This window comes from Panthera tigris, chromosome D2, assembly GCF_018350195.1.
Source record: "Panthera tigris isolate Pti1 chromosome D2, P.tigris_Pti1_mat1.1, whole genome shotgun sequence".
Lineage (NCBI taxonomy): Eukaryota > Metazoa > Chordata > Mammalia > Carnivora > Felidae > Panthera > Panthera tigris.
The window spans coordinates 67,454,773-67,471,945 of NC_056670.1; the positions used below are offsets into that span (position 1 = coordinate 67,454,773).

Below are 17,173 nucleotides of genomic sequence, written 5' to 3' on the forward strand. Positions count from 1 at the left end.
GTCTTATAGACAGCATATAGTTAGATCACTTTTTTTTCCATCTATTCTACCAACTTCTGCCTTTTAATTTGAGAGTTTATTCCACTCACAATTAATGTAATTATTGGTAAGGTATAATTTACATTTGCCACTTCACTGTTTTTTGTGTCTCATCTTTTTTCTCTATTTCTTCATTACTGACTTCTTTTGTGTTAACTAGATATTTTCTAGAGTACTGTTTTAATTTCTTTGTGATTCTTAGTGGTCGTCCTACAAAATTAATGCCTTAAATCATAAGAATCTAGTTCTGATTAATATCAAGTTAATTTCAATAGTGTACGAAAACTTTGTGTCTATATACCTCCACTCCCTCCTCCTTTTTGTTGTTTATTATCATAAATGTTATATCTTTATACACACTGTGTGCCCATCAACACAGATGTGCAAGTATTGTGTATGAGGTTTTGTTTTTGTTTTTGTTTTTGTTTTTTGGTGGAGCCAGAAGTAGAGCCACATGTGTTTATTTAGTTTTTATTTAAATTCCAGTTAGTTAATGTAAAAGGTAGTATTCATTTCAGGTATATAATGAAGTGACTCAACATTTCCATTCATCTTGTCTTAAATTTTGTCTTAAATTGGATAGGAGAAAAAAGCTACAAGCAAGAAATACATTTATGTGGTTCTTTATATTTATTTTTGTAGTTAATTTTACTGGTGACCTTTAGTTCTTCATTTGTATTTGAACTACTGTCTAGTGTTTTTTCATTTCAGCCTGAAGGAGTTACTTTAGTATTTCTTATAGGACAGGGCAGCAACTAATGCTCTCAGTTTTGATTATCTGGGAATGTTTTAAGTTCATCTTCATTAAAGAATAATGCTAGATAAAGAACTCTTGATTGATGGTTGTTTTTTATTTCTTTCAGAACTACCTTCTGACCTCCTTATTTTTTGATGAGAAATCTGTTAATCTTACTATCTGTTACACATAATGAGTTATTTCTCTTGCTGCTTTCAAGATTTTCTTTGTCATTTTGTCATTTAGCAGTTTGGTAATGGTGCCTATGTGTAGATTTCTTTGAATTTATCATACTTGGAGTTTTTAAGCTTCTTGGAGGTATGGATTACTGTGTTTCTTCAAAATTGGAAAGGAACTTTTAGCCATTATTTCTTCTAATATTTCTATGACTTTCGCTTGTCTCTTTCTCCATCTCTCAGTAAAAATGTGTTGGCTCACTTGATGGTGTTCGACAGATTTCTGATGCTCTGTTCATTTTTATTCATTTTTTTTTCCTCTTTCTGTTTCTCAGGCTGGATAATTCGGTTGACCTATCTTGACGTTCACTGTTTCTTCTGCCTTCTTATACCCATTGTTGAACCTTTATAGTGACTTTTTCATTTCAGTTATTGTACTTTCAATATCAGATTATGTTTGATTTTTCCCCCCAAATAATTTTCATCTTTTTATTCATATTCTGTATTACGTGAGACATTTTGTTGAAAAATTACATTTGGACATTTTAAATAATAAATGAACATTTAAATTTTATGAACTGTTTAAATACAAAGGTTTAAATAACAAAACATGGCAACTATGGAGATTTTGTCTTTTCCCCAGGGTCTATTTTTGTTGCTGCTTGTCGTGGTGGTCGTTGGTTTAGTGACTTTTCTGAACTAAATCATTTGTGTGTGGCAACTGAAGTCTCTACTTGTTTAGCTTCGTGGTTAGCTAATGATTGAACAGATATGTCTTTAAATGCCTGGAACCAAAGAACTCTGTTGTTGGGGATGTACCTTCAGCACTCAACCAGGCATTTGACCTCTCTGCCTTAGCCTTTACTTCCTGTTTGTGCAGGGCCCCTCAGTTAAAAGAGCTTGGGGCCCTCTCAGGTTTTTCCTGAGCTTATACACAACCTTGGACGTGCACACTAACTTAAGCATGTACTTCTAGATTCCCTGGAATGTGTTGGAAGTTTTCCAAGTCCCCATGGTATCTCAATCCTAGTTTTTAAGAACTTTTGGATTAGTCTGGTGTTTGCCCCACATGTTAGCCACCACCTCAACCTATAAATGTTTTCAACAACACTTCTCTTGGGGAAAATGTCTTTTGCACTGGGCAAGCTGAATTAAGTCAAATATAGATAGCATTGCAAGTGGTATCTTTCTGGGAGCTACCAGACAGTCCTAATAGTAATAATTTGGGGAGAATGAAGCTTTCAGTGACCTCCAGCTTTGTTTTGCTCCCTCTGATGGCAGCTAGGCTGCACTGGGAATATGGGCTATAATTTTTCAAGGCTGCCGTCTATTTAGAAAGCAGGGAATGGGACTAGGACAAGTTAAAATGTCACAAAACTTGTTCTTGCTGAGAGTCCGTCCTTCCTTCCTTCCTTCTTTCCTTCCTTCCTTCCTTCCTTCCTTTCTAAAAGCACCCTGGGGCAAAGTTTTGGTTAATTTTGAGAGTTCTGATAAAGTTGATTCCAAATGTTTTTGCCAGTTTCCCCATTGATTTTGCGGGGGATTGAATTTTTGGAGGTACTCACTGTGCTATTTTATTTTCTCTGATGTTACCGCCACTTGGGCTCTGACATCTTACACTGACAGGCCTCCATATTTAGATGTGGCCCCAACCCTCCAGATAATTTAAAGGTTATTGTCCTAAAAATTCAGGGATATGACAGAGTTATAAATGGTGGAAACATGCTCATTAAATATATAGGCAGCACAATACTTAGTAAGGTACTAAACTGTGGGTTTTGTAGAGTCACCTGTAAGAGCTTCATTTGCTGTCCAGTCCGTATGTGCCTAATTGCCTAAAGTGACTTATCTGGATACAACAAATGTTTTACAATCCGTTTCTTTAAGACCGCTCTGTCTTTTCAGATACAACTACTTGCAACTCTGCCTCTTGGCCTTGTGGCCTTTGACACTTTTGCTGGTTTTATATCTTTGTGTTTCATAAGGTACTCCTTGTCCTAAAGAATGTTGAAATTAAGGTATAAAAAATTACCTTTAAGATTCCTTACAGTTTGAAAAATTTTCTTACCTGTGTGAAAGATTATTTTTAATCTTATATAAAATGAAGTTTTTAAGACTTAAATTTCCCTTCTTTGGTTAGGTTTAGATTATTTGCTTTTATTGCCTTATATTACCATTATTGTGATGACTTTTATGTTTAGGAAAAATAGAAGAAAAGATTTGGCTCTAGAAAAATCTTTTAATAATAAAGTATTCTTTTTAATGAATACATATTATCAGTAAAATATATTATAAGTAGCTTACTTTTGTGAGATGTCAGATGTAATTGTAGCCTGTTTGTTAATTGAAAGAAAAGGTTTTAGTTGACCTGCAAAATTAGACATCTGGGTTGCCTTTTTAGGTGAGCTTGGAACTTTGTTCAGAGATTAAGAAAACAAGATACTCATTGGGTCCTTCTTTTCTTCATCCACCTATTCTTAAATGTTTATCTTCCCCAGAGTACCAGTATTTTCTCATTTTTGAAAAAAAAAATTTATGTTTATTTATTTTTGAGAGAGAGAGGCAGAGTGTGAGCAGGTGAGAGCCAGAGAGAGAGGGAGACACAGAATCTGAAGCAGGCTCCAGGCTCTGAGCTGTCAGCACAGAGCCCGACGCGGGGCTCGAACTCATGAACTGTGAGATCATGACCTGAGCCGAAGTCAGATACTTAACCGACTGAGCCACCCAGGCGCCCCAGTATTTTCTCATTTTATATGCCCTCTGTGGATTTTCTATTCTCAAACCTTCAGGTGCCATTATGCTATTGATACCAAAGCCATAAGCTTATTTTTAGCCTAGACCTTTCTGTTTTATTCTAAATCCTGTTTTCAGGTGTAGAGTAGATGTTTTCACGGGATCCTCAGTAGAAGTTTGTTCACAATTTTACAGGTTTTCCTTTCTGGTTCCCTAACTTGGATAATCATGCTACATGTATCTGGTTATTTAAGCCAGCAGTTTGACATTACTCTGGATCTCTTCCCATTCATGGGGAATGGGGAGGATTACTCCCATTCATCTCCAACTGGTTTCATTCATTCTGTCTCAAAAATGTCTCTTGAGTTATTCTCGTCATCTACTGTTACCTCTGGTTTTAGTTTAAATCAGTGGTTCTCAGGTGCCTCAGACCTAATGTCCCATTTATATAACAAATTATTTTGTAATACTTCCTTTACTATACTGAAACGGTGGTAACCTACATAATTAAAAAAAAATCCGTGTAATTGATTAATTGAAGGGAGAAATAAAAGAAAATATACCTTTTGTTTGTCAATATGAAAATGCTCAGGCACAATACTAGAAAATAATGAAAAAAAAGCTTGTACATTTAACAGTTGGAAACTTATTTGGGAGGGTTGTGTTGGTGACTCAAATGCGAAGATCTGTATGGGTGTGTGATGGTCAGAAATAATAAAAAATGAAATTCTTGAAGTTCTAAGCTAAACACAGTAACTTTCCTTCTAGACTGTAGACATTGTTTTCATTCCTGAAAAGTGAAAAAATTTAGAGTTTATATGTAAAATGGTTAGGTTCTAGGGGTGCCTGGCTGGCTCAATTGGTAGAGCATGCAACTTTTGATCTTGGGGTCATGAATTCAAGTCCCACATTGGGCATAGAGATTACTTTAAAAAATGGAGTTAGGTTCTAAGCATTAAAAATTATAAATAGGTGTTTCACCTAGGTATGTATACCTGACGAGAATTTAAAGATTGTGCAGCATGCAGAGATGGTTCTTCATACCTCCACACCCTGGCACCCTGGCCCGTAATGCCAGCCACACTTCCCTAAACAGTGAGACAATGAACCTATAAATTTCAAAATACTCTTATTAAAAGTTGTTGAATTTATCATTATGTTTGGCATGGCTTCATTGCATGGTTTCCAGATTTGGTCCTGCATTGGAATCACCTTGAAAACTCTTTCAGCATACAGATTGCTATTTTCTACCTCAGATACTTATTTTGATAGCATTCTTGGATTAGGGCTTAGGATTTCTAAGCTCCCCAAATGATTCTCCTAAAACATATCTAGCACTGATTTGGGAGTATTTGAGATTCAATCATTAGATTCTGTAGTGGCCCTCTAACTAGTTTTTCTGTCTTCCTTCTGAACCCTTGACCTTTTAAAATCATTCAGAACAGTACCAGATAAATTTTTAAAAATAGGTCTGTGATCATGCCCTCTTCTTTTTCATGAGTCCTCTATTGGCTCTGCATATTTACTCTTGACAGCCCCTGAAAGTATTCTTCTAGAATATTAGGGTTTAGAGTGTAGAGTTTGAAAATTGTAGTGCTGCAGAATAAAGTCCAAATTACTAAGTTTGAATACTTAGCCTTTCAAGATTAGACAGTCTTGATTTCCAACCTTATTTTGGGGCCTAAACTCCAGTGTAGAAAAACTGCTTATGGTTCCCAGTCTGGATAATTTTCTCATGCCATTTCAAACTGCGCACACAATATCTGCCCATCCCCACAGAATGAATTTGTGAACCCCTCTTCAACTTTGAGGACTCAACTGTAGCCTCATCACAGTACTCCCCCCCCCACCACCCCTTCATCTTTGTGCTCTCATATTATCTTTCCTAAAGTTTTATAACTTGTTTGTTTCCCTCTCTTTGTGAGATCACTGAAGACAAAAATATTGGTTTTTGTTTGATTGGGTTTTTTTAGCCCCAGATAGAATATAGTACCTGACTCATAGGTGCTTGGTGACTGAGTGGGGGTTGTTAGTTAGGATGATGGGGTTGTACTAGATGATCTCACAGGTTTTTCTAGTTTTGGTATTGATGGTATAAATATGACTGATAATTCCTTTCCCAAGAAAGTGTGTGCATTGTTTACCTTTAAATTTTTAGATTTATGTACTATGTACCTTTTAACGTAAAGACATGAGTATTTTTTATCGTGGTGGCTGTGCAGGTGAACTGTATCGCTGTAACACTGAGATAAATAACATTAGATATAATGGACCATGTGAATAATATTCACATGGCAGGTATTGAAGTGCATTGAGAGAATATAATCATAAGTATACTATGATAGTTTATTTCATAGGTCTCCTTTGACATTGGAAGAGTTTATTCATGTTCATAGAATACCAAACTGTTTTCCAAATTGGGAAAACTTTTGCAATCCCAGTAGCAGAGTTAGGGTTCCAGTTTTTCCATATCCTTGTTAATACTTGCTATAATCAGGATACCATATTGTTTTGATTTTGCTTCCTACCACTCTAGCCCATCCTTTGTCCCCAGGAACCTTCTCTACCTTATCTGTAAATTTTGTAGTTGTCTAGGGTCAGGGTGTTTGTTACAGATGTCCTGAGTCTAGTCCTGAACTCCCCCTCCCCACCGCCCTGCTTTTGGCAGTGTTTATGGTCTTATAAACTAGCAATATGCTGATAACTCCCAAATTTGTTTTTGTGTCAAACCTCTTAGTTCCAGGATTCCCTTCTTCAGCCTCTCTGTCCATATAGAATATATTACTAAGTTTGTTAATTTTTTTTACTAAACATTTCTTGAATGTACCCACTTTCCATCTGTTGCATAATATTTTAATATAAGATCAAGTCCCACCTCGTTACTGCAGTGGTCTTCTAATTGGTCTCCTGCTTCTACTCTTTGCCTCAAAATCCATTCTGTATACAGTACTGTGAGAGATTAAAAACAGATCATGTTACTCTCTTAAAATCATTGAGTGGTTTAGAAGAAAATCTGTGCTCATTATGGCTACAAAACCCTGCGTAATCTTGTGTTCTTAAGTACAGTCTGATCTCAGATAGTAAAACCTTAGCCTCCATTTAGCTCCTCTGCCTCATAATGTTCTTGCATATCTCAGCCATTACATCTTATTTTCTTTTTATGGAATGCTTTTTTGTTTCTTTTTTCTACTTGACTGTAAGCACTTTGAGGGCAGGAACCATGTCTGTTTTATTTATCACTTAGCATGATGCCTAGCACACAGAGGAGTGCAATAAATACTTTATTAAATGCTTACATGATGTAATTATATTTCTTTTGCTTGAAGTCTTCCTTGGACTGTCAGTTAGAAACTGTTTATGTCTGTCTTAGTAGTATTCATCTTCTATACACATGTTATTTATAAAATGCCTGAGTAAATAAAATTTCTGTGCATTGCTTCTTTACCATATTGCCAGAATTGTGCTCCAGAATAGTCTCTAGTTCCCTTCCTCTTGGGTCCAATATAGTTATAACTCATTTACCTTTTATTTTTCCAGGGTAATGTTCACCTTCAATTCTATGATACATGTCAGTTATGTTACTTGTGTTTAAATTTTAATCAGATGAATTACAAAATAATGAAATCGTTTATTTTCAAGGAAAGAAACTACTGGAACTGTCCTTTTAATCTGACCCTCAAATTCTAAGAGTACTGGTGTGACATTTGCACAACACTACTTAGCTGGATATTGATCGGCAGGTTATACCTCAGGCTTATGGTAGCATCCACGATAGCACTGTAGATATTTTTCCTCATTCCATTCCCATTTAATTTTTTTTTTTAACTAAAAGGTCAGTTTTTGTTAGATATGAAAATAACTAAGACTGGAGTTACTGAGTATTTTGATGTGTAATATTCTAGTTATCTTTTAATTTTATCTAGAAGACAAATGTATGCTTAGAATGTTCCTGATTTACCCACCATTATTTTATGAATGATAATTGTATTAACTAAAGTGTATTTAAATGTATTTGTACTTAAAAGAATCTTTTCTTTCCTGGTAATGTTAATGGAATATGTGCCTTCCCAAATTGAATGGTATCTGTAAATGGGTATGTTTTTTATCTGATATTGAACAAGATTGAGAAAAATCTTTTCCCAGCCAATTTGAATTATTATTCATTTATTTAAATTTTTATTTTTTATTTTTTTTTTTTTTAGTTTTCAGGGCACCTGGGTGGCTCAGTTGGTTGAGCATCAGTCTCTTGATTTTGGCTCAGGTCATGATCCCAGGGTCATGGGATTGAGTCCCACATTGGGCTCTGCTGAGTGTGGAGGCTGCTTAAGATTCTCTCTACCCCCCCCCCCCCCACCTCTATCCTGGAAAAAAAAAATTATTTTCATCATCTTTTTTTCAAAAATGAGGTTTTTAAAAGTTCAATTAAAAAAAAAAAACCTCTATGCTTTTTTATAATTTATATATGGTAGATTTGTATTGACCACTGTATTTTGTTTACATTTTTCTTTTGAAATAATTTTAGATTGATAGAATTTATAAAAATGTACAGAGTTCCCCTTCTCTGAGAAATGAAGAGAAATAAATACTCTGCATTTATTTTCCACCAATAATGACATACAACTGTAGTACAATTATCAAAATCAGTAAATCGACACTGGTACAATATTATTAAGTAAACTGCAGTCTGAGATTTCACCAGTTTTTCCATGCAGTATTTTTTTTGGAGGGTGGACGTTGATTGTCCAGTGAAATTTTTTTTAAACTTATTTTGAGAGCAAGCGAGCACAAGCAGGGAAGGGGCAGAGAGGGGTGGGGAGAGAATCCCAAGCAGGCTCTGTACTTAAGATCATGACCTGAACCAACATCAAACAAGAGGTGGATACTTAACCCATTGAGCCACCCAGGCACTCTGATAGTCCTATGAAATTTGAAAACTTGTACAAATTCTTATAACTGCTACCATAACAGTCAAAGTACACAACTGTTTCATCACTTCAAAGAGTCTCCCTCTTGCTACCCCTTCATAGTTCTCCTTTCACCCAGCCCTAAGCCAGAGCAACCACTGGATTTGCTCTCCATCGTTACACTTTTGCCATTTAAAAATAGTCCATGAACAGAATCCTACAGAATCACACATGCTAACTTTTGATACTGTTTCACTCAGCATAATGCTCTTGAGATCCATTCCAGTTTTTGTGTGCATGGATAGTTTGATCCTTTTTATTGTTGAACAGTGTTCCATTGTATGGATGTACCACAGTTTATCATTTCACCAGATGAAAAACATTTGGGTTGTTTCCACTTTTGGAGCATTTATAAATAAAGGTGCTATGAACGTTTGTATACAGGTTTTTGTGTGAATGTAAGTTTTCATTTCTCTAGGGTAAATACCTACAGGTGCAGTTGCTGGGTTGTATAATGTATGTTTATGAGAAACTGCCACGTTGTTTTCCAGAGTGGCTGTCAGTTTACATTCTCATCAGCAATAAGTGATAGATCCAGTTTCTCCACATTTTCACCAGCACTTGGTATCATTCATATTTTTTATTTTTGCTCTTCTAATAGGCATGTAGTTATATTTGCATTTCCCTAATGACTAATGATGTAGAACATTTTTGCATGTGTTTTTTTGGGGAGTGTCTCTATAAGTCTTTCACCCCTTTTCTAATTGGATTGATTGCTTTTTTATTATTTAAAGGAGTTCTTTATGTATGCCAGATATATTTTCTCCCAGACTGTAGCTTGTCTTTTCATTCTCTTCATAGTCCTTTGACTAGAGAGAGAGGACTTTTCTTAGACTTTTTTTTTTTTGTAGGTGCCTATTGGTGTTTTTGAATTTTGGCTTTTCTACTGCCAGGATATGTAGGAAACAAAAACAAAAACAAAAAAACGTAGAATGTATTACCAGGTTATCCTTCATCCAGGGTCCCTAGCCACTGTACCTTCATTTTTGTACCTTTCAGAATCTTCTGCGAGTTGCTTTATGTATTTTATTCAGAGTTTTACATTATAATTCAAGGGAGGAATGGAGCCAGAGGGGTTTATTTCATCTTGTTTGGAACCAGAAGTCCTATTCATTGTAATTCAATATGCAATATTGTAAAACTTTCACATCCACATTTATGGTAAGACAGACTAAGGAATATATTTAGTATATGTGGCCTTATTGATGTGTTTTTTAAAAATATTTATTACATTTGATGATTATCATTATAGTCTTATACCAAGAATAGATCTTAGTAGGCTGGTGCTTTCTCACTTCTGTCTCCCCTCCAGTCCTCCTTCCCCTAGATTTTAGGAAATTGTAGCTATTTTAGAAATTGCTAAAAGTAATGTGAATATAAGAACAAGGAAAAGTGTTTTTGTTTGTTTTTTACTTCTTGCATTCAGTTTGCATTCCTGAAAGGAATGATTTAAAATCAGAAATTGTGGGGGCACTTGGGTGGCTCAGTCGGTTAAGCACCTGACTTCTGCTCAGGTCATGATCTCACCGTTCCTGAGTTTGAGCCCCTGTGCCGTGCTCTGTGCTGACAGCTCAGAGCCTGGAGGCTGTTTCAGATTCTGTGTTTCCCTTTCCCTCTGCCCCACCCCCACTTAGGCTCTGTCTCTCAAAAATGAATAAATGTTAAAGTTTTTTCTTTTTTTTTTTTAATCAGAAAGTATGACTTGGAAAACTATCGCCTGAGGGCCAAATTCAGTATGAAGCCTCCTTTGGTAAACTTTTATTGAAATGTATCCATACCTAGTCATTTACATACTGTCTACAGGTGTTTTCGTGCTATAGGTGTTTCATGATGGAATTGAGTATCTGTAACAGAACATCTGGCCCACAAAACCTAAAAAAATTAATATGTGGCCCATTACAGGAAAAATTTGCTGATCCCTGACTTAGAAGGTATTGGAGGCCTAAAGCATTGTAATCAGCATCCTCCTACAATGATGATCTGGACAGTTATCTTTGAAATACACCATGGTATAGTGGAAAGAACATACATGGGCTTAGAGTCAGGCAGACCTGGTTTTGAATTTTTCCTTACCAGGTATCTGACTTCAGTGCCTCAATTTTCTTGTCTATAAATTGGAAATAGAGGAACTCTTCTACTCAGGGATTTGAAGTTAAGAATTTTCATAATTTGAGGGTGCCTGGGTGGTTCAGTTGGTTAAACGTCCGACTTCAGCTTGGGTCATAATCTCATGGTTCGTGGGTTCGAGTCCTACATGGGGCTCTGTGCTGACAGCTCAGAGCCTGGAGCCTGGTTCGGATTCTGTGTCTCCCTCTGTCTCTGCCCTTCCTCCACCCATGCTCTGTCTCTTTCTCTCGCTCTCTACAAAATAAATAAACATTAAAAAAATTAACCATTAAAAAAATAATTTTCATTATTTGGAACATAGCTATATACCAGAGAAAAATTGCATCAACTTAGACCTTTACTAACAGATGGCATTGGTAGTTTCTAATTTGGTGTCATTTTTGAACTAATGATAAAATGGACTCAAGGAATCTACCTTGGTTATAAGTAGAGACACTTTAAATATCTTCCTTGATGTGGTTGTGAGAATTTGAAGTAAGATAAAAAATTCATGTCAGGTGCTCTGTACGTGGTATTATGGGATGGGGAATGAAGGCATCTTTGGGAGTGGTAAAGATCCCAGTATAAAAACACCATTGCTAGCGTCAGCTTAGTAATTGGTGCAATTTTATGTTTTTTTCACTAGATTTTAAACATTTTTAGAACGGGTACTGTCACTTTCTGTTACATAAGTGGGTGCAAGAGTCAAATTCTGTGCAAATGTAGTTGTCTCCCACTATGTTATAAAGTGATTTTAAAAAACCTATTGAATAGTTAATTTCCAAGAACCATGAAAGAGTACTCACAATACTTTTTGCTTGTCAAAAAAATATTTAGCAGTGTCACCTGAGTGAGGTCTGGATTAGACTCATAACAACTTTGGGCTGTCAAGTCATTTGTTCTCTTAGACGACCTATATTTTTACTGGATGAAAATTTTTTAGTTAATAGTCAAGCCTGGTTAGTTAATTCCTTTCAGTATGGTGAAATGTCAAAGTCCAAATTCTATTCTCTGTAACTAGTTATATTTTTATGAACTGTGACTTAACTATTGTATGTACCAGTAAATCTCATTAGGTATAAGAATTATAGGATGAGCATGTGGGTCAGTTCAAATCCATCACTATTGCAGGAAAACTATTAAACAGCTCAAGTATCTCTAGTATTAATGTCAAATACAGTGGTGGTATTTATATATTTTGGGAAGTCTCTTTTCAGACTTAAGTAGAAACTTTAAATTATTAGTAACTTGTTTTGTCATTATACAGTTTTCTTTCCTGACCTCCCCCCATCCTCAATTTTCATTTTTAGTTTATTTTTTATGGGACCATTTTTAACATTTATAGCAGTATCATGTATGCGCCATACAAATATTTATGTAGTTGTTTGTTTTTTTTATTTTTTAAAGTAACCTCTATACCTGTAGTGGGGCTTGAACTCACAACCCCAAGATCGAGTCAGATGCTCTACTGACTGAGCCAGCAGGCACCCTCTCAGTTTTCATTTTTAAAATAATATTTAAGGAATACAGTATTTAATATACCAGTGGTCTGATGTTTGGTGTTTAGATTTGGTTATATCAAGTATTTCCAAAGTGGATAAGCATTTGCTGAGACCTTTCTTTTTAAAACATGTTTCCGAGATTCTTCTTCTTAAAGATTCCAATTAAGTGGTTTAGGATAGAACCTGGGAATTTTATTTTATTATTTTTTTTAATGTTTGTACCTGGGAATTTTATTTTATTTTTTTAATGTTTGTTTGTTTATTTATTTATTTTCAGAGAGAGAGAGAGGGAGGGAGAGAGAGAGAGAATCTCACCAGGCTCTGTGTTGACAGTGCAAAACCCAGGGCAGGGCACAAACCCATGAACTGTGAGATCATGACCTGAGCCAAAACCAAGAATCAGATGCTCAACCAACTGAGCCACCCAGGCACCCTGGGAATTTTTTTTTTTTTTTTTAACCAATATCCCAGGTTTATTTTATTTTATTTTTTGTTATTAGGGAAGTTTGGGAAACATCAGAATAGAAGAACAAGGATTCCATCTTAAAAAATGCCAAGTGTGTGTTTAAAGAAGTGTCATTTTTAACTCACAAAAATGCTTTTAAATCTGATTATTAAGCAGAAACTTTACTTTTTGAGAGGCTAGATTTGTTCTTTAATATGTAACATCTTTTAATACCATCTGCAACTCACTTTAAATTCAGTACATACGTACCTTGCTAAATAGAAATTTGATTTCCAGAAACTTGGCATAATACGTTTCTTATACACAAATCAATAAGCAGTGTCTGTATTCCGTCATCTGTGTATATCTTCCATTATTCTTTGTTGTATCATTTTAATAAATGTGCTTTCATTTTGGCTCATCAGCATTGTTTCTCAATCCGTACCTCTAAGGTTTTTTTTAGTCGAGTCTCCATTGTAGCTCAAAATATTTTCTCGTTTTGAAAGGATGGTGAGTGGGGGGGAGATAATAGCTTTTCTGGTGTGCTAGCAACTAATAGCATGTTTATATAATTGTAGAATCTTATAAGCTGATAAATTCAAACTCTCTAGTCTGGGAATTTACAGATCATCAGTCTTCTACCCAGTTCTGGTTATTACTGCACCTCTTACCCTTTGCTTCAGCAAAGTTCTACCTTTTCGCTTTCCTATGGCAAACTAAGGTCATTCAGTATTCTTGGCCTAAATTACCTTTTCATTATATGTACCTGGACTGATTTGCTGAATGTTTTGGCTGTCTAATTAAACTGTAACCTTGTGTGGCATAGGGCTCACATCTTTTATATAGAAATTCTTAGCACGATCCTGTGCACATAGACTATTAAATACTATTGGTGTTTTCATAAAATTTTATTAACTTTTTTAACCTCTTAAGCTAATTGGATATTAGTCATTTTGTCTGTAATCTTTAAGCCCTACTACCACATAAAGATCCAGTTACTTATAAAATTAACAAGAGCCATGAAATACAAATTGTATTTATTTTTTTAATGTTTATTTATTTATTTTGAGAGAGAGAGAGCACGAGCAAGAGAGGCGGAGAGAGAATCTCAAGCAGGCTCCACAATGTCAATGCAGAGCCAGCACGGGGCTCAGTCTCACAAACAGTGAGATCATGACCTGAGCCAAAATCAAGATGCTTAACCATCTGAGCCACCCAGGCACCCCCAAATTATATTTTAAATTTGAAAATGCTTAGAGGGAGGACTGCCTCCTTCACAAAGATTTTACTCCTGTGTTTAGCCTTTGTAGCTCGTTTTGGTCATTTTACCAGTGAACTTTTTCGATTTTTAAGAACCCTTAAGAGTCCTTGTCACTATTCACATGTTTTAGTATATAGATATCATTGGAGATTGCTCTCTCTTACTGTTTCTCAAAGGTGGTCCCTGCATCTACCTGCATTAGAATCACCTGGAATGGTTATTGAACTACACATTCTTCATGCCCTTTTACCTGAACTGTTTGCTGTGCTCCATACATATTTTACTTAGCTCATTTTGTTCTCTTGTGAAACTGTTCCCAATTCTATCATCGTGGCCTTTGAAATCCTTCCTGTTACCTAACGCTGTCTGGCAGTTAATTGCAGATAGAACAATTTTAGTATAGTGATTAGGAACACAGGCTATAGATATATACATTGGAATCTCAGCTCTGTTGCTTTTCCAAGATCACAGAACTAGTTACTTAAACATATTTCTGTGCCTTTGTGTCCTATTTATAAAATAGGGACAACAGTTGATCTCATAGGGCTGTGTTATATGTATTAATATTTGTAAATTTCTGAACAGTAGTGCTTGTACATAGAAAGCACTCAAACATTATTATGATTTCCCCCAATTTTCAGTTCTTACAAACTTACAGTAACTTGTACGCTTATCTTACCTCTTCCTGTTAGATTATAAAGTCCTTGAAGATAGAACCTGCCTTATTAATTTTTATAGCTTTTCAGTGGATTTTGCATAACAAAATGTTCAATAGAAAATTACTGCATCAAATCATAAAATGGCCAGATTTTCAGTAAGATTGTTTTTCAGAGCCCATTTACTTAATATAAATTATAATCTAAAGTAATTTAATATTCTTTCTGTATTATATTTCAGGAATTCTAATGAATCGTTGACCAGCAGCATTTTACCAGTTGGAATGAGTTATCAGAAATGGGCATAGTGCTTTTAGATCTAACATGTAACAGATGGCTGTTACTCCATGGTGATTACTTCTTCAAGCCAACACCTTTTTTGATTGTGTAGGATCTTTGTCTCTTCATCTTTGAATTCCAATGACTGTTGTTGGCAAATAAAACAAAGGAGTTCATGTAGTTTTTGCCGAAGCTTGAGTCACCATGAGTAGTAGTTTAGGAAAAGAAAAAGACTCTAAAGAGAAAGATCCCAAAGTGCCATCAGCCAAGGAAAGAGAAAAGGAGGCAAAAGCCTCTGGAGGTTTTGGGAAAGAGAGCAAAGAAAAAGAACCTAAGACCAAAGGGAAAGATGCCAAAGATGGAAAGAAGGACTCCAGTGCTGCCCAACCAGGGGTGGCTTTTTCAGTTGACAATACGATCAAACGGCCAAATCCAGCACCTGGGACTAGAAAAAAATCTAGCAATGCAGAGGTGATTAAAGAGCTCAACAAATGCCGGGAAGAGAATTCAATGCGTTTGGACTTATCCAAGAGGTCTATACACATATTGCCATCATCAATCAAAGAGTTGACTCAATTAACAGAACTTTATTTATATAGCAACAAATTGCAGTCCCTCCCGGCAGAGGTGGGCTGTCTAGTAAATCTCATGACACTGGCTCTAAATGAAAACTCACTTACCAGTTTGCCTGACTCTCTTGATAACTTGAAGAAGCTGCGGATGCTTGATTTACGGCATAATAAACTGAGAGAAATTCCTTCAGTGGTATATAGGCTAGATTCTCTCACCACTCTTTACCTTCGCTTTAATCGTATAACTACTGTGGAAAAGGACATCAAAAATCTGTCAAAACTCAGCATGCTTAGCATTCGAGAGAACAAAATCAAACAACTACCTGCTGAAATTGGTAAGAGACCTTGGGTTACTATTATTTGTAGTATTTGTTATGCCAGATAATTTTGTCAAGTGCTTTTCCATATCAGAAAATATCTGATACTTGCCTAAAAACAGCTGATTTCTAAATGTCTTCTTTATGTTTTACTTTAATTATTCAGTTTTAGCAATATTATATGGTTTGAGATTATTTTATAAACTTAGAGTATAGATGTAGTTGGGCCTTTTTCATATGAACCTATCCTCTCATTTTCATTTGGAGAAAGTGAAATACGTAGCAGTAAAAAAATATTTCCTGAATTTTTAACTTGTTACCATCTATTTTTAAAATATTTAAAAAGTACAGTAGATTCATTAAGGGCTACATTTTCCAGTTCTTTCTTTTGCCCTTCTTTATCTGAAAAATGTTTGCTTACTTTTACTTGACTTTTCTACCTAATTTGCTACAAAAGATTGGCATATCAGAGCCTTGTAAAAAAGCAAAAGAGTGGTAGTAGTATAAAAAATAGGAAATATGTATGTGTAAACAAGTCAGTAAAAGTAGTTATTTTCATTTTTAAGTTATGGAGTATAGTAAACCTTGACTTACCAATTTTGAGAAATTGATAAAGATATCTGGGCTTGATTTATAACATTTTTAAAAATTACATAAAAGTTGATTATGGAACTTTTTAAGGGAAGGTTTCTTTGTTACGAAAGGCACATTTATTCCGAATAAAATAGGTGAATTGAATATATTGTTGCTTGAGCATTGCTCTTATAGTGGGTAACAAAGGAAACGTTAGACACTGCAGCTTTGTAGAGATATAATATTCTGTAGGTGTGTTTAAAATTTTATTTAACTTTGAAAAAGGTATAAATTTTAGGTATTGTGCTCTTCTACATTTAACTCTAACCAGAAACTTAAAATCTTAATTTAATTGGTTTAATTAAATGCATTTAGAAAGTCCATGACAGATTTTCTCAAGCAATGAACTGTACTTTCAAAATATGACTCACTTATGAGATATTAAAATATTCTCCAGAATTTGAATGGAAATATTCATTTTCATGTCTTCAGATAGGAATTGGTTGTTGATTGACTTTTGATTTCATACCAGATTTAGTCACAATTTCACCATAGTATATATGTTTCATTCTTAAATAGAATTAGAGACTTAGCAAAAGAAATGCTAAATTTTTATATAGAGATATAAAATGTTATTTCTTGTTTGTGTTCTTACTGTGTTGTGTATGTATTACACTCTATATCAGAATGTTGGCTTTAATTCACATGAGAGTCTTACTAAGGATTTTTTTCCATAGAGATGTTATCAACTTACCTGGGAATTAAAAATGTACATTTCTTAAGAAATTACAGGATTTTAAATTTACTTCAGTTT

The 17,173-nt window shown here is 35.0% G+C and overlaps 1 protein-coding gene across 5 annotated transcripts in view; it reads left to right on the plus strand.

The window, feature by feature from the left end:
* The window catches only part of SHOC2 (SHOC2 leucine rich repeat scaffold protein), a 107,245-nt gene that overhangs the window by 33,784 nt on the left and 56,288 nt on the right, over positions 1–17,173 (plus strand). For all 5 annotated transcript variants that reach the window (XM_007087187.3, XM_042960984.1, XM_042960986.1 and 2 more), the window contains one exon: positions 14,860–15,804. In XM_007087187.3, the coding sequence (XP_007087249.1) occupies positions 15,102–15,804 (703 nt within the window). In that variant the 5' untranslated portion in view covers positions 14,860–15,101. The remainder of the gene's footprint in view (positions 1–14,859; positions 15,805–17,173) is intronic.